This window comes from Balaenoptera musculus, chromosome 16 (genome assembly GCF_009873245.2).
Source record: "Balaenoptera musculus isolate JJ_BM4_2016_0621 chromosome 16, mBalMus1.pri.v3, whole genome shotgun sequence".
Classification (NCBI taxonomy): Eukaryota; Metazoa; Chordata; class Mammalia; order Artiodactyla; family Balaenopteridae; genus Balaenoptera; species Balaenoptera musculus.
Window position 1 is genome coordinate 1716883 of NC_045800.1, and position 25804 is coordinate 1742686.

At 43.9% G+C, this 25804-nt stretch overlaps 1 protein-coding gene across 1 annotated transcript in view; it reads left to right on the top strand.

Moving 5' to 3' along the window:
* TCERG1L (transcription elongation regulator 1 like) overlaps nt 1-25804 on the top strand; it is a 193411-nt gene that overhangs the window by 13649 nt on the left and 153958 nt on the right. The window contains exon 4 of the mRNA XM_036829411.1: nt 25521-25706. Within this exon, the coding sequence (XP_036685306.1) occupies nt 25521-25706 (186 nt within the window). The remainder of the gene's footprint in view (nt 1-25520; nt 25707-25804) is intronic.

Below are 25804 nucleotides of genomic sequence, written 5' to 3' on the forward strand. Positions count from 1 at the left end.
ATTATCGCCACAGGCATTAGTTTCTGCAAAACTCCCTTGGTCAATAATGTGTTAAAGGATCATACACCATGATCAAGTGGGATTTATCCCAGGGATGCAAGGATTTTTCAATATCTGCAAATCAATCAATGTGATACACCACATTAACGAATTAAACAATAAAAACCATACGATCGTCTCGGTAGATGCAGAAAAAGCTTTTGATAAAATTCAACATCCATTTATGATAAAAATTCTTCAGAAAGTCGGCATAGAGGGAACATACCTCAACATAATAAAGGCTATATATTACAAACCCACAGGTCACATTATACTCAATTGTGAAAAGCTGAAAGCATTTCCTGTAAGATCAGGAACAAGACAAGGATGCCCACTCTTGCCACTTTTATTCAACATAGTTTTGGAAGTCCTAGCCACAGCAGTCAGAGAAGAAAAAGAAATAAAAGGAATCCAAATTGGAAAAAGAAGAAGTAACACTGTCATTGTTTGCAGATACATAGAAAATCCTAAATATGCTACCAGAAAACTACTAGAGCTGATCAACAAATTTGGTAAAGTTGTTGGATACAAAATTCATATACAGAAATCTGTTGTATTTCTATATACTAACCATAAAATATCAGAAAGAGAAATTAAGGAAACAATCCCATTCACCTTTGCATCAAAAAGAATAAAATACTTAGAAATAAACCTACCTAAGGAGGCAAAAGACCTGTACTCCAAAAACTGTAAGATGCTGATGAAAGAAATTGAAGATGACACAAACAGATGGAAAGCTATACCATGTTCTTGGATTAGAAGAATCAATATTGTTAAAATGACCATACTACTCAAGGAAATCTACAGATTCAGTACAATCCCTATCAAATTACCAGTGGCATTTTTCACAGAACTAGAACAAAAAAAATTTTAATTTGTATGGAAACACAAAGACCCTGAATAGCTAAAACAATCTTGAGAAAGAAGAATGGAGCTAGAGGAATCACGCTCCCTGACTTTATACTATTGATAAAAAGCTACAGTAATCAAAACAGTATGGTACTAGCACAAAAACAAACACATAGATCAATGGAACAGGGTAGAGAGCCCAGAAATAAACCCACACACTTATGGTCAATTAATCTATGACGAAGGATGCAAGAATATACAATGGAGAAAAGACAGTCTCTTCAATAAGTGGTGCTGGGAAAACCAGGCAGCTACGTGTAAAAGAATGAAATTAGAACATTCTTTAACACCATTTTCAAAAATAAATTCAAAATGGATTAAAGACCTAAATGTAAGACTGAATATTATAAAACTCCTAGAGGAAAACATAGGCAGAACACTCTTTGACATAAATTGCAGCAATATATTTTTGGATCCATCTACTAGAGTAATGGAAATAAAAACAAAATTAAACAAATGGGACCTAATTAAGCTTAAAAGCTTTTGCATAGCAAAGGAAACCATAAATAAAACAAAAAGACAACTTACAGACTAGGAGAAAATATTTGCTAACGATGCTACCAACAGATTAATTTTCAAAATATACAAACAGCTCATACAGCTTAATATCAAAAAACAAACAACCCAATAAAAAAATGGGCAAAAGATCGAAATAGACATTTCTCCAAAGAAGACATACAGATGGCCAACAGGCATATGAAAAGATGCTCAGTATCACTAATTATTAGAGAAATGTATATCAAAACTACAATGAGGTATCAGCTCACGCCAGTCAGAATGGCCATCATTAAAATGTCTACAAATAATAAATTCTGGAGAGGGTATGGAGCAAAAGGAACCCTCCTACACTGGTGGTGGAGATGTAAATTGGTGCAGCCACTATGGACAACAGTGTGAAGGGTCCTTAAAAAACTGGAAATAGAGTTACTCTATGATCTTGCAATCCCACACTTGGGCATACGTCTGGAAAAAAACTCTAATTCAAAAAGATACGTGCACCCCAATGTTCACAGCAGCACTGTTTACAATAGCTAAGACATGGAAGGAACCTGAATGTCTATGGAGAGAAGAATGGATAAAGAAGATGGGGTACATACATACAATGGAATGTTACTCAGTCATAAAAAAGAAAGAAATAATGACATTTACAGCAATGTGGATGGGCCTAGAGATTATCATATTAAGTAAGTCAGATGGAGAAAGACAAATAATATATGATTTCACTTATATTTGGAATCTAAAATAAAGATACAAATGAACTTATTTACAAAACAGAAATAGACACACAGACTTAGAAAACAAACTTATGGTTACCAAAGGTGATAGTGGGGATGGGGGGAGAGATAAATTAGGAGTTTGGGATTAACATATACACACTGCTATATATAAAATAAACAACAAGGATCTACTGTATAGCCCAGAGAACTATACTCAATATCTTGTAATAACCTATAATGGAAAAGAAGCTGAAAAAGAATATATACATATCTGTATAACTGAATCACTTTGCTGTACACTTGAAACTACCACAACATTGTAAATTAACTATACTTCAATAAAAATAGAACTAAGCCAAAGTAAAGAAATAAAGGTGTAAACTTTATAATTAAAAGGAAAGATTTTCATCCTTGTATATATTATGTCCACAAGAAACTCATTTTTAATATAAAAACCTAGAGTAGATAAAAGTAAAAACATGGAAAAGATACAGCATGCAAATCAGAAGAAAACTGGAGTACTGTATTAATATTAGGTAAATTAGAATTTAGAACAAGAAGTATTGCAGGAATAAGAAGGGGCACTCCATAACTAAAAATTCATAATTAAATACATACCAAGAAGGCATAACAGTTCTAAATGTGTGTGCATCTAGCAAAAGAACTTCAACATACGTGAACAAAAACTAATCAAACTTAAAAAAGAAATGGACAAATCCATAATTATGTTTGGAAATTTCAACACATCTCCCAGAAATTAATAGAGCAAGAAGGCAGAATATCAATAAGGATTTACAGAATTTACACAATACTATCCAGTAACTTGATTAAATTGACATTTATAGAATACTCTACCTAACGATAATATAATACATATTTTTTTTGTATATATGGAACATTCAGCAATACAGACCTTATTCTAAGCCACAAAAAAGTCAACAAATTTTAAATAATTAAAAATATACACAATTTGTTCTCTAGCCACAGTATAACTAAATTAGAAATCAATAACAGAAAAAATATCCAGAAAAATTGCCAAATATCTGGAAATTTAAAAAAATACTCCCAAATAACCCATGGGCCAAAAAGGAAGTGACAAAGAGAATTACAAAATATTTTGAATTGAATAAAAATGAATATCAATATTAAAAATATTATCACAGAGCATAGCTCCAGCAGCGTTCAGATGGAAACTTATAGCACTAAAATGCCTATATTAAAAAATAAATTTTCAAAAAATATTAGCAAACCAAATTCAACAGCACATTAAAGGGATCATACACCACGATCAAGTGGGATTTATCCCTATGATGCAAGGTTGGTTCAACATATCCAAATCAATAAATGTGATATAGCATATTAATAGAATGAAAGATAAAAATCACATGATCATGTCAATAGATGCAGAAAAAGAATTTGGCAAAAATATAATATTCTTTTATGATAAAAAACCCAAAAACTTCAGCAAACTGGATATTCAAGGGCCATACCTCAATATTACACTGACAAAGGACATCTGTGAAAGAACCATATCTAACATTGTATGTAACAGTGAACACCTGATGTTTTCTCTCTAAGATGGAGAACCAGGCAAGGGTTTGTGCTTCTACCATTTCTTTGCAAAATTATACTTGAAGTCCTAACCAATGCAATAAGGCAAAAAGAAAAGAAAAAAAAAGAATGAAAAGCATATAGATTGGAAAGGAAGAAATAAAGCTGTCTCTACATGCAGACAAAATTGTTTCCATATCGACCATCTCAAAGAGTCTACCAGAAGCTGCTAGTACCAATAAGTGAATTTAGCAAGGTTGCAGGATGCAAGGTTAGTGTGAAAATTCAATTGTATCCCTGTATGACCAGTAATGAACAACTAGACATTAAAATAAATAACAGTGTCACTAAAGCACTAAAACCAGAAAATATTTATGGATTAATCTAACAAAATATGAATCCTGAAAACTACAAAACATTGAGTGGAGAAATCAAAGACATTAATATATGGAGTGATATTTTGTATTAATGGGCTGGAAGACTCAATAATGTTAAGATGTCAGTGCTCTCCAAAGTAATCTATAAATTCTGTGTAATCCCAAACAAAATCCCAGTTTCACAGAAATTAACAAGCTAATTCTATAACTGATATGGAAAGCCAAAGGAAGTAGAATGGCCACAACAGTGTTGAAAATGAACAGCAAATGTGGAGGTCTCATATGGAACAGATTTGAATGCTTATGATAAAGCTATAAGAATGAAGGCTTTGTGGAACTGGCAAAATCGGAGGAACAGAGATCAGTAGGACACGATCATAGACCCTTCAGAAATAGACACACACATACATGGTCAACTGATTTTTTTTTACAAAGGTGCCAAAGCATTCAGTAGAGAAAAACTTGCCTTTACAATAAATGGTTTTGGAACAGTTGAACATTCATCTTTAAAATAAATAAACAAACCTTGATAAATACCTTGTATCATATATAAAAATTAACTCAAAATAGCTTATAAATCTGATTTTAAAACCAAAGTCCTAAAACTTCTCAAAGAAAACATAAAAGAAAATTTTCTGACCTTGATTTAGGCAAAATTTTTTTAGATATGACATCAAAAGATGAACCATAGAATAAAATGCATTGATAATTGGATTTCATCAAAATTAAATACTGTTGCTCTTTGAAATGACTTCTAATAAAATGAAAAGAAAAGCCACATACTGGGAGAAAATATTTGCAAAGCATATATCTAATAAAGAATTGATATCCATAATATACAAAGAACTCTTATAAATCAATAATAGGAAAACAAATAACCCAGCTATTTTGCTGGGTTATTTGTTTTCCTATTATTGATTTATAAGAGTTCTTTGTATATTATGGATATCAATATGTGATCAGACACATCACCAACAAAGATATATAATGTCAAATGAGCACATGAAAATATGCTCAATGTTATCTATCATTAGGGAAACACAAATAAAATCCGGAATGAAGAGTCCCTACACACCTACTGGAAGGGCTATATATTCTATACCCAGAAATCTCACTCCTAGGTATTTACCCAAGAGTAATAAAGAGATGTTTCCACCCAAAAGCCTGTACACAAATGTTTATAATGGCTTTATGAGTAACAAAACCTGGGAACAGTCCAAATAGCCATTAACTATTGCATGGATTGACAAACTCGGGCACATGCAAACAATGGACCACAACAGAAACCACCAGGAATGGACTTCTAATACACGCGGCAACATGAATCCCAATAGATCATGCTGAGTGGAAGAACCCAGAGTCAAACATTTGTTTCATAGATGATTCCCTTTTCATGACGTTCTAGGAAAAGAAAAACTATAAGACCAAACACAGATCAGTGGTTTCCAGGGATTGGTGGGAGGAGGGTACTGACCACAAAGGGGCAGAGGGCAGGTTTTGGGGTTGTGGACAGTTATCTGATTGTGGTGGTGGTTACATGACTGCCTTTGCAGAAATTCAGAGAACTGTACACAAAGAGAATGAATTCCACTGTAGATAAATTACACCTGAATGCACCCAAGTTTTAGAATAAGAGAGACTTAAAGAGACATACCCAGTAAAATGTGTGGATTTTATTTGACCCTTGTTTGAACAAGGCATACAAAAAATTGTGAGACAACAGGAGAAACTGGAACAGTTGACTAAGTGTTTAACAATTTAAAGAAATGATTGTTTAAATTTATGTATTTTATTTATTTATTTTTGGCTGCCTTGGGTCTTTGTTGCTGGGCTCGGGCTTTCTCTAGTTGTGGCGAGCAGGGGATACTCTTTGTTGCAGTGCGTGGGCTTCTTATTGCAGTGGCTTCTCTTGTTGAGGATCATGGGCTCTAGGGCACACGGACTTCAGTAGTTGTGGCACACGGGCTCAGTAGTTGTGGCTTGCGGGCTCTAGAGCGCAGGCTCAGTAGTTGTGGCGCACGGACTTAGTTGCTCCGCGGCATGTGGGATCTTCCCGGACCAGGGCTCGAACCCATGTCCCCTGCATTGGCAGGCGGATTCTTAACCACTGCGCCACCAGGGAAGCCCAAGAAATGATTAATTTTGTTAATTTGTAGGTGTTGTTAGAGTTCTATGCTCATGCTTTTGAAAAGAACCTGTATATTAGAGATGCCTGCAGAAACATATACAGCTGAAATAAAATCTGTTATGTTTTATCAGTAATCCAGGTGTGGGTGCTAGGAGTGCAGGTGTGAAGATGAAACAAGCCCAGTCATGAGCTGATAATTGTGGAGGGTGGGTGATGGGACGTGGGGTTCATTATATTATTCTCTATTATATTACTGTTGAAAACTTTCATAATAAAAATTAAAGAAAAAAGAGTAAAAAGTAATATCATGAAGGACACGTCAAGAAATTACGAAGAGTGATTTTATAGATTTCATATACCTGCCACAGTGCAACAAAACTGAAACCTTAAAATAAGCTATAAAGAGATGCCCAGCAGCCTTGAAGTTAAAAGACTCCCCCCAAAATAAATGAACGAGACAGAAATCAATATTACAAAATAAACCTTTTATAAAATAACCAAACGTGATGTGCCCATATTAGAAGTCATAATATGTAGCCAACAGTACTACAAGGCAAATGTAGAGCCAGAAATGATATGTGAACTATGAAAGCATAGGCACAGCATAAATCAGCTTAAATCAAGGCATTAGAAAAGTTTCCTTGGCGAAAACTAAGGAAAATCTGAGGAAGCAAATGATAAAAAATAAAGGCAAACATTTATGGTTTCAAAAATGGAAATGAATTAAATTGATTAAAATCTGCCCTCCCATGATCAGAAAAAAAGAAACACATTAAATGGAGACATCTCTGCTTGATATCAGCAGCTTTTTAACAATTAGATGAACTGATTTCTGGCAGCTTTTCAACTTGAATCACGATGGAGCGGCCCGTGTACACGCCCACAGGTCTCCTCGCTCTTCTACCTGGGCAAGTGCGTGGGGACCTTATCCTCACGTTTTCTCTTAGCCTGAGTCCCCTCTACACCCTGACACTCCACGGATTTTATGGGTAAAATCTCTCAAACTCCAAGGAGAATCTTCTCCTCATACACAGTTTTTTCAGAACATAGAAAACGGTGAGGCATTAATATAGATTATGAGGTTGGTTACCCATTTTACCCATGTTTTTCAAAAATAGGAGAAAAGAAGAAGCAAATATATTTTATGGGCAGATCCCAGTTGTAAAGCTAGCTGTACAAATCCTAAAAGTATTATTGAAAGTTTAACTGTATAGTGACATTAACATCTGCCAAGGTTAAGTGGAGTGCATTTCATGATTGCAGAAATTGTGTCATAATAAGATAGGCATTGACAACAACATCATGGCCGTGTGTTCATTTCATTAGACTACAGGAAGATGTATCGTTTGATAAAAGTAAACAGCCATTAAAAAACCAGGAAAGTAAAAACTGAACTGTAATTCCTTAACATGATACATAATATTTATCTAAAAACTGCCATATCATGTGGCAAGCATCATTGCCATTCCCATGAGAATCAGTCACTATTTTTTCTTCACTTTGACTGTTTTCTGGAAGTTCCAGCCAGTGCAATAAGAAATGAAACAGAAATACCACTTGAGGTTTATATACTTTTTTGTACTTTGAAAACTCACGGAATTCAACTTAAAAACTCTCAGAATTAAACAGCCGGTTCATCAAAATGGATTGATAAAATATAAACATGCAAAAGACAACATAGTCCCTACATATTAATAGTTATTTAAATATAGCAGCAGGGATGAGCCTCTCTTCACACAGCATGGGCAATGCTTAAAGTTCCTGGGCACACTGTCAACACAGGTATACAGATCAGAGCCTTCACTATGAATGAAACCTAAAAAAGAAAACAAAGAATTTGCTGACTTTGATATTTTTCAACTGGAGAGACTCACTGTGAGCTTGGATAGGAAAATGGAACATTGTGATCATATCAATTCTTCTCAAATTAATTTATGGATATAACATAATGCTAATTATATTACTCTTTGGAACATGAGAAAATCACTTAAAATTGTTGATCATGGAAATACACATGAGGTGAACAAATATGTACTTTAAAAAAATCTATGAGGGATTTAACTTATTATTCTATTCTATTTATTTATTTACTTACTTATTTATTTATTTATTTTTGGCTGCATTGGGTCTTCGTTGCTGCGCGTGGGCTTTCTCTAGTTGCGGCGAGCGGGGACCACTCTTCGTTGTCGTGTGCAGGCTTCTCATTGTGGTGGCTTCTCTTTGTTGCAGAGCACGTGCTCTAGATGCACGGGCTTCAGTAGTTGTGGCATGTGGGCTCAGTAGTTGTGGCGCACGGGCTTAGTTGCTCTGAGGCATGTGGGATCTTCCTGGACCAGGGCTCGAACCCATGTCCCCTGCATTGGCAGGTGGATTCTTAACCACTGCACCACCAGGGAAGTCCCCAACTTATTATTCTAAAGTTACATCATTTTTTTAAAATGTGGTACTGACATACTAATCTACATATAGATTAACACGATGAGTTTTAAGAGAATTGTTAATAGGACGATATTCTAATACCATAATAAAAGACAGACGTAAACAGATGACTCACAGAATAATTATAAATGGTCATTACGCAATATATGGCTTACTCACAAGTAATTCAGGGAATGCAAATTTAAACCACCAAATATAATACTCCCCTATTAAATTAGCAGAGACTTTCAAAAAGCCTTGGTGCTCCTTGGTGTTTGCAATAGTGCAATAGAATGTACACCCATTCGTACATGGTATTAAATGTCATGTGTACTGGGTCATGGAAGTTGGCTTCCATTTTCCTCTGAGGAAATTAATATAATTTCACTCAGTGGTTCTCCTTCTATGGCAAGTTAAAGGAAGAACAAATACATATGCACAGTGATTCAGCACCTCATAATTTATAATGCCAAAAGGAAAAATAAAATCTCAAATGTTCATGACTAAATAACTGGTTAAGTGAATTACAGTATAGCAATAAAAATGAACAGTCTTCAACCATTAGTAGAATCACATTCGGAAGATTATTTAGACAAAAGAATGCTTTTGTTTTAGTAAATTTTTAAAAGCAGGTTACAACACGAATGAACAGGATGGTACCAGTTTTGAGAGCATTGTACACACACAGTTCACACACATGCTGATAAAAGATGGAAGGAAACATCTGAAAATGTTCATAATGGTTATTTCTGGATGCTGGATGTAATATCTTTTATTTTTCATTTTTAATGAGCATGCATTACTTAGGTTATACAGAATTTACTTACACAGTATAATATAGAATGCCATAAAATACATGAAAATACTTCTTTCTTCTTCATGCCATTGAAAATGAGAATATTCAGTGCTGTTTGAGCCTCTCATCAGCCGTGTGACCCTGACAGCACTGTAATGGAGTTGTGTCCATCTCGGAGTTGCTGTTTCCACAAGGAAACAGCCCCGCTGAGGCAAAGCTTGATTTTTTTTTTAGCCACTCATCATATCTGGGTAAGGAGGAGTTCTCCATCTTACGGCCGCAGCGTTAGACATCTGGAAGAACGCTGGGCAGAGGTCTCTCATTTCCTCCTTGGAACTACCCTGTGGAGCCTTGGGGTCCAGCGCAGGTGGCAGCACAGTGGTGTCCCCACAGAGCGCCCATCCTGAACGGTCCGGTCTGACTTCACCTGAGATCGTACGTCCTGATGCTGGTGCAGGTGTGGGTGTGGAGGAGTAAAGTGTAAATAGACTAATCACTCCTGTCGGGGATCAGCACGACTTGCTAGGAAGTCAAACTATGATGTCCCCGCTGTCCCTCTGCCTCAGCCCTCAGACTGGGGGTGCGGCGGTGACCCCATGCCTCGTGACTTCTGGAGGAAAAGGATAAAGAGATAAACCTTTCAGGTCCCCAATTTTACTTAGAAAGTTGGGGGAGACACTCTACTTTCCTATCATGGAAAAACAGATATTTCAGGAGAAGATGCAAATGTGTTTGACTCTTAGAGGTAACAGGAAACCCTCAAGGGCACTTCAGCCTTGCGGTGGCCAATTTAGTGTCTGTCCTCCACCCAGCTAGTGTACTCAGGCCTCCCTCCAGTTCCTGAGAAAACTATTTTGGATGCTGGCAACCGGGGCGGGGGGATGCCTGTCCAAAGGCTGACTCCCCCCGTGACAGCCAGTGGGTAAGAGCTTTTATAGACAGAGGAAGGGGGCTACATGCAGAAGCAATACAGTCAGCTCTGGCGGTCATCTTGAAATTGGTCATCGGTGGTCTGACCAACATCATCTTGATTGTTTTAGGTACAGTGAATCTTCAGTTCCAGGGTCGTTTGTTCCCATTTCCTTGAGGCCAGTTCTTGGAATTGTGGCAGCTTATGTCATGGCTCCAGTCTGGTCATCATGTAGCTAACTTCCCCCACCTGGAGGGGGTTTCAGTATCTACAAGACAGCTCACGGGATAGGGCTCAGAATATGATCTATAGCCCTTAAGGAGGAACTAAAGGTCCTTGACTATACTTAATGACTAAACTATTATGATTTGGTCTCCTTTGACTGTTTTCCTCTGTTTCTGCATTTTCTCACTTCTCTGATTAAACTTATTCTTTGGCTAAATTTTTTCCACAGGCAAAAGGCAGGCTGAGGACATTGGGGGGGAAGGACCATAGGGTCCTGCTCCGCTTCAACTCCACTAAATATTTACAAACATTGCTAGTGTATCGGTGCTTTGCCATACATGATGCACTATTGTAACACAGTTTTGCATTCTACTGTGATTTAATATTTTAATATATATTTCCCAATAATAGCATAAATTAGTAAATGTCATCTTTTATTTATTTATTTATTTATTTATTTATTTATTTATTTATGGCTGTGCTGGGTCTTCGTTTCTGTGCGAGGGCTTTCTGTAGTTGTGGCAAGCGGGGGCCACTCTTCATCACGGTGCGCGGGCCTCTCACTATCGCGGCCTCTCTTGTTGCGGAGCACAGGCTCCAGACGCGCAGGCTCAGTAGTTGTGGCCACGGGCTTAGTTGCTCCGCGGCATGTGGGATCCTCCTAGACCAGGGCTCGAACCCGTGTCCCCTGCATTGGCAGTCAGACTCCCAACCACTGCGCCACCAGGGAAGCCCAGTAAATGTCATCTTGAATGAATTTTTCAAAATCCAGCAGATGAGGCAGAATATACTTAACATCAGAAGCCAGAGAAAACAATTTCCAAGTTTTCACTGTCTGTAAATATTTTGTAGGCACTTTGGCATCATTTGTTTATAATGCTTTCTGAGACTTCTTACAGGCATCTTAATCTAAATTGTCAGAGTCTTTCACTTGATTTAAAGGATGCAAGGCTGCCTTGCAGAACCACAGAAGAGTTGATGAACAGGAAAAGGATTTGTTTCTTTCCTTCTACTCTCGAGCTCTTTAATTTCACTTTTCAAATTCCGCTTTTACCTTTGCTGTCTAGGACTTTCGGTGCAGCATCTAATGCAGGAGTGGCCGTAGGGACTCTGCAGTTCCCGTTTCCAAGGGATGCTGCTAATACTTCCCTGTATCAATGGCATGGATTGTAGATTTTATTAACTACCTTTCCTCGAGCTTAGGAAAGCTCGTTCCATTCCTAGTTCGCCAGTGGTTACGTTTTGTTATCGTAATTTAGAGATGACTGAAAAGACTGGTCAGCTCAGTGGCCCGTACCCACTTATCTCTAGAATCGTATAATAAGAAATATTCATCAGAGTATACATTTTTTCTCAGATTACATACCCTTGTGGTCTGATAGCCAGGAAGAGAGCTAGATAGATAGGTTCTTAGATTTCTCTTGAGTTACAGATGATCACCAGGACTTTATTTCAGTCAAAAGTTAGGTTCAAGGCCTATAAGAAATAAATGGTGAGAAATAATGTTTTGATGAAAATTAAATATTCAGCTTCCCCTACCATGATTTTCTTCCTTTAAGCATTCAGTGTCAATGTCATTCAGGTAAGAATATGTGTTCTTAACAGGGCAGTAGCCTTGTCTGTCTAATTTACTACTGAACCTCCAGTGCCTGGTAAAGTGTCTTGTCTCTAACAAGAACATGGCAAATATTAAATCAATAATCAATACCACAAATATGGATTGAGCCCTACCGTGGACCATGCTCTGGCATATGTGCTGGCGGATAGTGCAGTAAATAAAACCGATTAAAACTTCTGCTTCCCTAGGTCTTACAGCCCAGCTTATTGTGTTAATATTTTAGTGTCTCACTTGTCGCATTACTAGACTAAAATACTCTTAGTGGGAAGTTTTCAGATAGGGAGACCTAGTCTTTCAGGTGTGACCCTTGGGGCTACTGTCCCTGGTGTCTGTAATGAAGAATCATTTCCCTTCTGCTTCCAAATATCACCAACACTACAAGTCTTCAAAAAAAACTGCATCAGGAATCACAAAAAATAATGTGTGTTCCTAAAACTCCCTGCATGTCATGGCCATCTTGGTCATAACTGTATTTCTTGAATGCATGTAAATGTGACTTCAGTTAGAATTCTGAGACGCATGAAAGCTTAAGATCTCAGTGTCTAGCTATCACGTGAGGTTTAGGAGATGAAGATTTGGGTAAAATCTTTCTAAGTGCCTTTGTAGAAGAATGGTTTTACATTTGTATCCAGCAGTATTTACCTTTAGGTTTTGAAGGTGGTAAGCAGGGGCAGACCAGGTGTTTTGGACCATGACATTTATAAAACTCTCTGTCCTCTTTAAGGAAAAGAATACAAAATCACTAGTCGGAATTAGGGCTGGAGCCTTGGTAGAGTTTGTATGAATAAAGACCCTGGAGCTCAAGCCTCATCAGCTTAAGGCAGATCTATCTGCCTTTGGAAAGAATAGAAATATGAGTGTTTCCCAATAATCAAGCCTTGCATTTTTTCTTGTGATAATGACCTGGTGGTCTTGAGTTTTACTTGCAGTTTCCTTGTTCCTCTGGCATCAACTCAAATGCCGTTTATATAAACAACGTATTATTCAGTCTTTAAGGAAAATAAGTATTCATTTCAGGCAGTATTATCCTCAGTAGAGTGGATTTTTTACATTGGAAATGAACCTTGAATCTCTTCTGAACTAATTAGCCTATTTGCATCCATTCCCTGTGATAGAGAGACAAACCTACTTGTAGATTTCCCCATGCCACGCAGGCAACGCAGGGCACTCGTCAGAGGCGTTACTGCGAGACCGTGCACGTGATGGACACTCACAAGTGTCCGTTGATTCAGGAAAAGGAAGATTGGATGCAATGTGGGATGCAGAGAATGGGGTTTGACCGTTTGCAATAGAAGGAAGAAGGCTAGTGACCGTTGGTGGTAGATTGTTGCCCCTGAGATCCTAAGAGGCATGTGGACTTTGACGGATGAGCGAAAAGCAGTCCTCAGAGGACCACGGCAACTTTGTAACTGAAACCTTGTGATGGACGCTGAAGGCCAAGATATCAATGTTGAGACACAAGAGGAAGGGCAGGGCCACAGGATTCCGTGGATGACGAACCTTTTCTGTATGCTGGAGGGATGCGAAAAGTCGGGGCCCAGGAGCCCTGACTCAGGGTGCCTCTGGCCGCAGAGCCTCTGGTGACAAGTCCCACCGCTGCCCGTTCTGAGCCTGCCACAGGTGGCTCCCGAAGGCTACACAAGTAAACATGTGGCTGTTTCCACACGAGGGAAACAGGTGCGTGTGTATCTTCCCAGAGGCACCGATGTCACGGGGAGCTTAGTGTCAAGGATGCAGGCTGGCTCTGCTCGGCTCCATTACAAAGGGACACTCTCGCATCAAGGAACTCCCAGTGGGAATTCCCGATGGAAGGAGGAAACACCGCCTGAGAGGGTGGCTTCACCAGGGCGATGGAAGGCGGAGGCGGGGCTGGAAGTGGGTTTGGACGCGTTTGCTTTGGGTGTCGCGGCCACACCTGAGACCCGCTGCAGCCGTGAACGCATCCATGTTTTATGCCTTCGGACTATTTATGGACTGTTTCCCTGTCACGGTCGGGGTGGATCTGTTGAAGCATGACCATCCTCTCGGGGATGCTGGATGGCCGGCGTTCCTCCAGGTCCATCTTGATTTTCTATCTCCCTGGGCCGGGTCTGCGTGTGAGGGGAGAATTCTGTTCCCTCCTGTAGCTGTGTCAGCAGGGATATCACCCCCCATCCCATCCCCACCGATGGATGCCTTGATTCTGCAAACTCAAATACTCCTCTCACTTAGGGCATCAGTTCCACAAGGACAGGCACAGTTGCACCCTATTTGCTGAAACATGGATTCAGTGCAGCACATTTTAGCAGCAGCTACATATGATGAGAACATGTTTCTGAAAATTCCTGTCTTAGACATTCCTGTTCTCAAACACCGGGCATCTTCACTGGGGTTATGTGTGGAGCCCTGATCCAGTGGCTGTTTCCTGGGAGAGAGTTTGGGTTTTGAGGAGCGGAGGTGTCAGTGTGGACGTGACCCATTAAAGCCCCTTTCGCCGCCCCAACGAGTCCTGTGATGGGCCGCACACCGTTACCCGAGTGCGGCTCGGGGCGGAACCCACCCTTGGCAGGTGCTGAAGGGAAAGGCGGGTTTGGTGTCCCCATTACGAGGCTGTCAGTCATCTTAATTTCATAATGAGGAGAGACACCGTCAAGCAGGAAGATTCCTAAAAATCCTCAGCTGGTTGATTGCGTCGCTGTCTAAATGTGTCTCTGAAGAGAAAGACGCAAGCTGAGCATCATTTCCTGTGCTTTATTACAGCCACGGGATGTTACGAGACAGGTAAGAGGTGAGTGTAAATCGTGTGCGTTGAGCATAATGAAGTGGTTGGAAAACAGCTGCCTGGTGATGAACAGCACGGTTTTGGTAAACGCCTCGCAGAAGCCTTTCCCACGACTTGTGTTGTTGTGCAGACAGACGGGATCGTGTCCTGTTTGAAGGTCAACAAAACCTCGGGCTGCCTGTGAGGGATAGAATCCCTCTGCTGCAGCTTTCACGGGGAAACGCGTTGATTTCAAGGCAGAAGGTTACGTTTTTGCCAATGCCACTGCGTTCCATAGAAAATGACACTCTTTTTGGGGACAGCCACGTGCACCCTGGGACCGTCCATGGGACAGGTGTGGCCGGACCCCCGAGGGTGACCCTGCTAAGAGTAAACTCAGAGGTTGGAGAATCTGCTTGGACCCACTGAACGCACGAAACCCCTTACAGGATGAATCCCTCAGGAGACAAATGTTGCCTGGGAGGCACTCGGTTGATGTGGATTTGTTAAGCACCTGCTGTATACTTGGTACCTGGATGTGTCCCATGAGCACAGTCTTGCCCTCCAGGAGTTCATGAGCGTGTGGTCTGGGTGTTCTGGTGGAAAGTGTGTCTGTGGGAGGGGCAGGTGCTCTGCTGAGCCCGCCTTGGGGCCCAGCCCTGGGGTCCAGCCCTGGGACCCAGCCCTGGGGCCCAGCCCCTGGGGTCCAGCCCTGGAGTCTGCTTGGCCAGAGTGCACGGCCCTGTCCCAGCCCCTTCCCACCCCAGGCCCCTGAGCTGCACACCCCACTCCTTCTGCAATGGACCTGGGATTCCAGAGCAGGTGTGGGCCCAGAGCGGGAGGCGGTGCTTTCGGGGCTCCTTAGGTGTTAGTGTCAGCCGGTCAATTGTGTCCTCGTGAAGATAGTTCCTACGCTGCTGTCTTCCCCTCTTCTTCACTGACTCAGTTCATTACGGCAATCAGGACGTTTAGATTACCCAGTATTAGTGGCAATTTGTTCTTCGGGGCAGTGTAATTAATCTCTAGTTTTAATAAAGTGACTATTCAAATTATTGTGTACCAAGTTACATGAAATCATAAAAATAACAATAAATTAGTATTTCTAAGCTGATGCACAAAGCTGAGTGAATTTTCCCCCTCTTAGCATTAGGTAACTCATATGTCCTTGCCTGGCACCGTCTGCCATGGGTGGGGGAGGCTGGTCCATCCCCCACCCCACCCTCCCCCGGGCGATGCATGCCCCTCCCGAGGGGTGACTCGGCTGAGGTGCATGGACTTCTGTCCAGTGGGGGTGGGTGCTGGTTCACAGTGACCAAGTGGGTCCAGCACACCGTTGGCGCTTGTGTCATCAGTGTCCCCAACAGAGACACACATCAGAGCCGTGCCATCTGCTTCTCTGCTCTGTGGGAGGGAACCCGGCTGAGAGGGTCCCCAAGGCTGGGAGGGGAAGGGGCCGGACGAATCTGGCTGGGATTCAGTGCCAGCTTCAGGGCCGGGAGCACCTTTCATCCTATGGTCGGGGACGAGGACCTGGAGGGGTCATCAGTCCTGGGGTGGGGGGCTCCGAGCACCACCATGGGGTCTTCAGGGTCGGTGCCCACAGACTAGATGTATCAGGGGTCACTGGGGTGTCCCAGTGCTGGGGCGTAGCTGAAAATGTGTACGGATGTGCAGACAAAGCTGGAGTGAAATGAGTCAAATAGCAGCAGTGCCTCCTTGGGAAGGGCTGGTTCCTGGTGAAGTTTTAAGTGAAACAGCCAGACTGAAATCCACCCTTTGCAGAGCAGTTCTGTGCCAGACATGGCTGCACGTCAAGAAGAACCAAGAGGGGGCTCTGTGGGTAGATGAAGAGGATTTGTACGGGAAAGTCATCTTCCAAATGTCTGAAATGAGGGGAGGCGGCCGAGATGGGTTTAGCAGAAAAGAACACGTGCATTTGGGAGCCGGGCTTGTGTTACCGAATTAAGTTGTATGGATAACCCCTAGCCCGGCTGGACCATTTGCCTTGGAGGAAAAAGGTTCTTTTCCCCTTCGGATGTGTGTAGCCAAATAATGAAACCGAAGCTGAGATGGCTGCACCGCCAGCTTTATTCAGTGGCCAAAGCGTGGAGAAGCGGGAACTTGGTTCACAGGTCGACTTCTTGCCCACGTGGGGAGGGGTTTGATTTTAGAGTCAAGACGAAGGGAGGAGGGGTGAGGCTGATGATGGGGAGGCCCATGCGTTAGTCTCCGGGGAAGGGCAGGGCTTTCCCAGGGAGCGGCTGCCACCCCTCTGTACCCTTTTTCAGTCCCCGACTTCCAGTCATGGCATCATTCCGCTGGGTGTGTCATTTAGTCGCTAATGTCGTAAAATCAGCCCAGCATGAGACCCGGGGTCTGTGGGAGGTCAGATTCATCACCGTCTGGGTCCCAGCTGGTTCCATCTGGTTTTTGTTTTTCTCTCCGTGTAGCTTCCTTTCTTCGTCTCCAGACCCCGAGACTTAAAGATTTACGTTAGTTCCTGTTGGGGGGCAGGGAGGTGCCGGGTTCTGATTGGTGATCCAGTGTCAGCTCTGGCCACGCTGGCGCATCTCCCGCGAGCGGACGTCACCCTGAGAGGTGGTGGTGTGGTGCTCCGTCGGTCCACAGGTTGGGCTCTGTGCTGAGCGTCATTTGAGGAACTGAACGATGCTTTAGAAAGTGAAGACGTGGGTCCTTCTAGAAATGCTGTTTCCTGGTCTTCCCTTTCCAGTGCTTCCAGGTCCAGGACCATGAGGTAGGCGCAGTCACAGCCCAGCAGGGGAAACGAGGGGCGAAACTTCAGAGGGCTGTCACTTTTGTATGACACGCCAAACCAACACACTGCTGTTCTAGCATCCAAACAGTGGGAAACGGGAGACTCAAACAGAGAGTTTTACTTCTCCTGGGGCATTCCTCACAGCAAACTGGGCATACGTATCCCCCTCACCGCTGACTCTTACTTAGGGACACATCCTGACATCATTTTCCTATTTCCTGAAAAGATGGAGAAGAGGGGTTTCCAGGCAACCGCTCACCCCCTTATGCCCAGGCTCACGTCGCGGTTGAGCTAGACCGCCAGCTGAGCGCTGTAGCTCTCTGGGTCCCCTGGGGGAGGCAGATGCACACATAGGTGATTGTGTCAAAAGGGGACACAGAAAGGGGGCTTTTGGGTCAAAGGGCATTGTCAGAGCCCTCCCTCCGGGGCAGGAGGCAGCAAGGTATGAGACTCTGTTACTTGTGGGTCAGCATGTAACGGGGGTGTTGGGGGGAGATGAGAGGTGTCGCCTGGGAAGGGGTTTGTGCTTGCTCCATGGTATGGGGGGCTGGCGGTTCTGGCAGGGGGAGGGGAGAGCCCCCCCATCCAGCTTGCCAGTTACAAAGGCTCCGAGGGAGGGCACAGTCTGGGAGAAGGAGCAGGGCGATGTCAGTGAGCTGTGAGTGCAAGCTGCCAGGGTCGCCCACCCGCTACCCATGGGTATTCTTGGCAGACAGACACTCCGTCGGCACCGGGGTGCTGCCTAGGTGCCGAGGTGGCAGAAAAGACAAATGTGGTGCGTGTCTTGAGCAGCTCACAACCCGCCAGAGCCGATCACGAAACAGATACTTTGTTGGGCAAGGTGAGAGCGGCCTTGGAGCTTGGGTGACCATCCAGCCCAGCTTACGGGTTTGCTTCCTCGGAACATGGAAGACTTTACCAAAACCAGGAACTGGATGTCTCCTTCAGAAAACTGCCGGAATGGCAAACACCAAGAAAGGCAAGCAAAATCAAACACGTGTGCAGGAGCTGGGCGCTGGCTTGTCACTTAGACACCAAGGCCCGTCACTGCTCTTCCTAAAAGGAGCCAGGTAAGCGCTGACAGATTTCCTTACTCCCCAGAGCTGTGGGTCAGGGCACAGGGACACGACGCCCTCCGAGCACAGGGGAGGAAGGAAGAGCCTTCCTCCCTCCCCTCTGCCTGTTGTCAAAGCCTCACATGCTGCCAGAGACCCCAGACCCTCCTCCTGGCGAAGCCTCCACATAGGGACCACTGCCTGAAGTCACCCCCTGACCGGTCCTGTTTGCAGAAGTAATTACCAGTTGGCAGATACACCGCCTGAAGGATTCCACCAGAGCTGAATCACATGCTAAACGGACATAATAAACTAAATTAGCCGATGACTATTTGCTGTTTTGAGGACATGGCTGAGAGGAGAGCACAGCATCTCCTGTGTATCAGGTGAGGTTCCTCTTCATCGGAAGACCTGCCGCCATCCTGGTGTTTCCTCCATACCCTCTGCATCCCAAGATAAAGGTCTTCCTCTCTACGTGGTGTCCTCAATGTCAGATGCTACAGGCGAGGCCTTCATCCTGCTCTTCTGTAAAGATTTGCAAGCTAAATGTCTAGCATCTTATCTACTCTGCAGCCCACTAGTGGTTATAATGCTGGGGCTCCTCTGCTGCCAGAGCAGGCCTTACACACCGAGTGTTCCTCCAGTAGGGATGCAGTAAACGTTGTCTCCAGCCCTGCCCTCCCCTTCTTCCTCTGGGGAATGTGGCCAGAGGCAGAGAACCTGGGGCTGAGAGCAGCTCTGTTCCAGCGCAGGCCTAAGAGGAAGAGAAAACCCAAGGGAACAGGAACAGACCAGACTGTCCAGCCTGAGTGGACACCCTTGAACCTGCACAGTCCCCAGTTAGCGTCTCAGCCTGAGGCCGGATGGTGAGAGCCCCCGCCTGTCCCGCCGTCCCAGGGCCACCAGCCTTTCTCTTCCTTTTATTCTGTTGAATCCTGGGAAAAGCACATCCAGCTGCTGGCTGGGTTCCGGTTTTGGAGGCAGTTACCGGGAGAGGTCAGTGGTCAGGGTGCCTGTGAGCACAGGTGGCCGCGCAGAGCCTGCCCGCCCCCTCCTGTGAGTCTATCAGTGTGTCAGTGACCGAAGGCCCCCGTGCGGGCAGCAGGAGGGCCTCTGGTGGCACAAAGGAGAAAGTCCTCCAGACGCTCCAGCCCGCCCAGGAGTCTAGCTGGGATGGGGCACGCGTTCAGCCAGGTGGGGCCCCAGTGCCAGCCCTGCAGAGGGACTCGGGCAGACACGCCTGGCCTTAAGTCGGTGCCAGCTTTCTCCAGGGCTCCTGTGAGCCTCCTGAACCTCACTGAGACCTGCTCTCCGGCGACAAACAGGGACCGCAGAAGTTCTCCTTCATCCAGCTATCCTGGGGTCACTCAGACTAAAAATGCAAACAAAGCCCCTTTGCAAGTCGGGCCATCAGAGAGGGATCTGGAGGGAGGTGGCCGTGACGGAAGGGGCAGCACAGGGCGGGACGGCTGCAGCCCCCCCGCAGCTGCCTGCCTGCAGAGAAGCACACGGTTAATTACTGTTTTGCCTAAAGCATTGATTTTTTTTTTTAAATTATTTTATTTATTTATTTATGGCTGTGTTGGGTCTTCGTTTCTGTGCGAGGGCTTTCTCCAGTTGCGGCAAGCGGGGGCCACTCTTCATCGCGGTGCGCGGGCCTCTCACTATCGCGGCCGCTCTTGTTGCGGAGCACAGGCTCCAGACGCGCAGGCTCAGTAATTGTGGCTCACGGGCCCAGCCGCTCTGCGGCATGTGGGATCTTCCCAGACCAGGGCTCGAACCCGTGTTCCCTGCATTGGCAGGCAGACTCTCAACCACTGCGCCACCAGGGAAGCTCTAAAACATTGATTTTTCTTAGTGATGCTGATGGGATTGCATTTGTGGCTTATCTCTTAGCTGGCTTAGCAGGTTTTTTTGGCTGGGCCTCTTATCTCAGTTTATTTACTCAACTAGGGGATTCTCTGCAGTCCTTCGGGGAAAGCAAGTTATGCTAATTACTTATCAGTCGACACAGTTTGTTGAGGGCCTGCTCAGCTTCCAACACGCAGCTCAAGAGGCGTCTCTCTGGGAGCAGCTGGCGTCCCAGGGCCCATCGGCCCCGCCTGCCTCCTGGCGGGTGATTATCTGTTTGCAGCAGTGTTTCCTAAGGTAGCGTCTTCCTGGCCGAGCTGTGTGCCATCTGGCAGGTGGAGATGCTCCACAAATGCCTCAGCTGGGGGTGGGGGGATGGAGTGGGAAGCAGGAAGTTGCCAGCAGCTCCTGCCCACGTGGCGTTCCAGATGGGGACCAGGGGTTACCACTGGTCAGTGGAGGTTCCTGAGCCCCTCCTCCCGCTTTGCGCGTTACCTCTCCCACCTGCCGGCCAGGGTTGAGCTCATCTGTGCTGTCTGTGTCCTGGAGGTTGGGAGCCAGACCCTGCTCCCACACCAGGTGCCTGGGTCTAATATCAACACACAACGCACCTGCGCAAGGCCTGAAGCTGGTGGGAGCTTGGCAGTGATAAGACCCCTTCTTTCCATCTCATCTCATCCACCAATTATGACAGTAATTTTGTCGACATTGGTTATTAACTTTTTATCTCCACTGATATTATGCAGTCGATTTTGGGAACTAACTGGTGAGTGGTGCATTTTTATATGGACCCAGATGGATTCAAAGCAGGTTAAAAACTATCTTTCCAGGGTCTTTTTTTTAAAGAGGCAGATACGGTTTACTTATTTTTTTTTCCTTTTTGGTTGACTTATCATTTCTGACAGCAAAGTCATGCGATGATAAAACTGTTCCCACACTTCCATCTGTAAAATGCTCTTGCTGTGGCACTGTTTCTTTTAAGTCACTGTTGTTACTTTCTCATTCTTTGCCGAAGGGTCATCTTCGTTTTGAACAGAAGATCAAGTTCATTCAACAAATTCATCAGGTAGCCTATCACTGAGGTCATTGAACTTGGCTTTGAGAATCGCAGTTCTTTGAAGCCCTCTGTCACACCAATGGATCTGTCTCTGAACAGGGCCAACAATGGTTAAATTGCAGTGGAAACACCTGTGGTAAAATAATATAAATAAAGGAATCTTGAAGGAGGGAAGCTGAATTTACAAAGAAATATTTGTGTACAGCTTCATAGTGTGTGGACTTTCACAGAACTGCCTCATTAAACTGACACATGCACACTCAAAATGCTCACCCTGTTTGGCCCTGAACAACCATCCTGGAATGGGCAATAAATGCAGAAATTAACCTTTTTGCACACAGTTGTTTATGTCATGTTTATTTATAATAGGCAACACCTATTATGATGAGGGCTGGTTAAGTGAGCATGGCAGATTTGTGTGGCTGTTCCACTGCCTGGAATACTAGTCTCTGATTAATAACTGGACTTGGGAAGGCCATTTAATGACAGGAGAAGTGGAAGAGCAGTGTGTGCAGTGTACTGGTGGTCCGTCACCGGTACAACCAGACCATGCCTCTGGAAACTTCTGGTTAGCTGCATGACGGAAGATCAACAGTGTTCAGCTGGGGGACCATAGGGACATTGTTAGATGCTTATTTACTCCATTTTATACCTTTTCTATAATGTGTTTTTATTGTTAATTAAGACAATATATATTGCATAGTGTGGGTTTTTTGCTGACTTTAAATCCGTATGTGACAACAATGAGACACCACTACACACCTGCGAGAATGTCTAAAATCCAGGACATTGACACCAAGTGCTCGTGAGGATGTGGAGCAACAGGAGCTCCTTCATGGCTGGTGGGGATGCAGAACGGGGCAGCCACTTTGAGAGACAGTCTGGAAGTTTCTTACAAAGCGAAAGGTAGTCTTACCATGTGACCCAGCAGTCACACTCCTTGGTATTTACCCAAATGAGCTGAGGACTCATGTACAAACAAAAACATGCACACAAATGTTGATAGCAGTTTTATTCATAATCACAAATACTTGGAAGCAACCAATATGTCCTTCCATAGGTGAATGGGTAAACTGTGGTACATCCAGACAATGAAATATTACTCGGTAATAAAAAGAAAGGAGCTATCTTGCCATGAAAATACACAAAGGAACTTTAAGTATGTACAGGCACACCGCAGAGATATTGCTGGTTTGGTTCCAGACCACTGCAGTAAAAGGAATATAGCAATAAAGCAATTTTTTTGGTTTCCCAGTGCATATAAACGTTGTGTTTACACTACACTACAGTCTGTTAAGTGTACAATAGCATAATGTGTAAAACAATGTACATACCTTAATTAAAAATACCTTATTGCTAAAAATGCCCACACAATCTGAGACTTCAGTGGGTCGTAATCTTTTTGCTGGAGGGCGTTGCCTCGATGTTGACGGCTGTTGACTGGTCAGGGTGGTGGTCGCTGAAGGCTGGGGAGGCTGCAGCAATTTCTTAAAATAAGACAGCAGTGAATCTGCCGCATCAGTTGACCTCCTTTCAAGCATGATCTCTCAGTAGCATGCAATGCTGTTTGAGAGCATTTTACCCACAGTAGAACTTCTTTTGAAATTGGAGTCAATCCTCTCAAACCCTTTCACTGCTTTCTCAACTAAGTTTATATAATATTCTTTATCCTTTGTCTTCATTTCAATAATCTTTATAGCATCTTCACCAGGAGTAGATTCCATCTCAAGGAACCACTTTCTTTGCTCATCCCTAAGCAACTCCTTCCTCATCCATTAAAATTTTTATTGTGAAATTGCAGCAATTCACTCACATCTTTGGCTCCACTTCGAATTCTAGTTCTCTTGCTATTTCCACCACATCTACAGTAACGTCCTCCACTGAAGTCTGGACCTCTCAAAGTCACCCATGAGGGTTGGAACCGTCTTCTTCCAAACTCCTGCTAAGGTTGATGTTTTGATCCGTTCTCACCAATCTCAAGTACTCTTAATGGCACTTTGAAGGATGAATCCTTTCCAGAAGGCTTTCAATTTACTTTGCTTAGATCCACCAGAGGAATCACTATCTATGGCAGCTATAGCCTTATGAGATGTGTTTCTTAAATAATAAGATTTGAAAGTCAAAATAACTCCTTGATCCATGGGCTGTAGAATGGATATTGTGTTACCACGAAAACGACGTTAATCTCCTCTCCATCTCCATTAGAGCTCCTGGGTGACCAGGTGCATTGTCAATGAGCAATCATGTTCTGAAAGGAATCTTTTTTTTCTGAGAAGTAGATCTCAACAGTGGGCTTAAAATGTTCAGTAAACCACGTTGTAAACAGATGTGCTGTCATCCAGCCTTTGTTTTTCCATTTATAGCAAACAGACAGAGTAGATTTAGCATAATTCTTAAGGGCCCTGGGATTTTCAGAATGGTAAATGAGCACTGGCTTCAGCTTAAAGTCACCAGCTGCATTAGCCCCGAACAAGAGAGGCAGCGTGTCCTTTGAAGCTTTGAAGCCAGGCACTGACTTCTCCTCTCCAGCTGTAAGAGTCCTAGATGGCATCTTCTTCCAATAGAAGGTTGTTTAATCCGCACTGAAAATCACTAATGATCTGAGCTAGATCCTGTGGATAACTTGCTGCAGCTTCTACATCAGCACTTGTAGCTTCACCCAGCACTTTTGTGTTATGAGATGGCTTCTCTCCTTAAGCCTCATGAACCGACCTCCGCTAACTTCAGACTTCTCTTCTGCAGCTTCCTAACGTCTCTCAGCCTTCATAGAATTGAAGAGAGCTGGGGACTGGCTCTGGATTAGGCTTTGGCTTAAGGGAATGTTGTGGCTGGTTTGTTCTTCTATCCAGACCACTCAGATTTTCTCCACATCAGCAATAAGGCTGTTTCTCTTTCTTATCATTCGTGTATTCACTGGAGTAGCACTTTTAATTTCCTTCAAGAACTTTCCCTTTGCATTCACAACTTGGCTAATGGTCCAAGAGGCCTCACTGTCAGCCTGTCTCAGCTTTCGACATGCCTTCCTCACTGAGCTCAATCATTTCTAGCTTGTGGAGATGAAAAGGCAGAGCACACGGGATGTTTAGTTTTGCATTTGGCAAAACTCATAGAATGTACAACGTAAACAGTGGACCCTAATGTAAACTATGGACTTTGGGTGATAATAATGTATCAGTGTTGGTTTATCCATTAATGGTAACAAACGTAGCACCCAACCCAAAAGGGCGGTAAGAGGGGAAACCAGGTGTGGGGGAATAGGTGGGAATTCTCTGTACTTTCCGCTCAGTTTTTCTGCAACCCTCAACCTGCTCTATAAAAAATTAAATTACATTTTAAAAACCTGTAAATGCCCATCATAGGACATTTGGAAAATACAGAAAAACAGAAATAAAGAGAAATTCAAGGATCTGGGAGTGAGCGTGCCCTTTTGATTTAAAGTGAGAGACGTGTGGCTCTGTTCCTAAGAGCTAGAACATGCTTGGCATCTAATTGACCAAATGAAATTTGTTGACCGAATGACTGCATAGTGTAGAAGTGGAAATGACTGTATAATCGGCTTTGTTTACTGAGCGTCGTATTGTGAGCTGCAGCAAAGTACTTCTCTTTAAGGCAGGAGTGTCCCCTGGTGACTGTGAGCCTTGTGAGGGCACACAGCTCTGTGCACAGGTGACATTCGGGTGGGTAAAGAGCTCATCACACTTATTTCAGGGACAGTGGCCCAGGGCACGGGCTTCCAAGAAAGGGGGTTACCACGCCCTTGTTTTCTGGCTGCTTGTATGTTGCATGATGAAATGGCATCGTCTCCAGGGGACACAGGGCATCCTGTGCTGACCTCCCTGTCCCCCCTCTGCAGGTGGTCATCACAACAGCCTTAAGCCTGTCGGCAGCGGCCCCACCTTTGCCATCACCACTGCCACCGCCACCATGGTCTCCGTGGACCCCGAGGGACTTGGGGGCCCGTCCCCCTCCAGCGTGCAGCCCTGCCACTTCCTGACCCTGGCGCCCATCAAAATACCCCTGCGGACCACACCCTTCTCTGGTAAGTACACAGCCTGGTCTCTCAGAGCCTTGGGCTGGTTCGGAGTCCACCGCGTGGAGACCAAGGCAGGGACCTGCCGTCCCCTAGATTCATGGTTT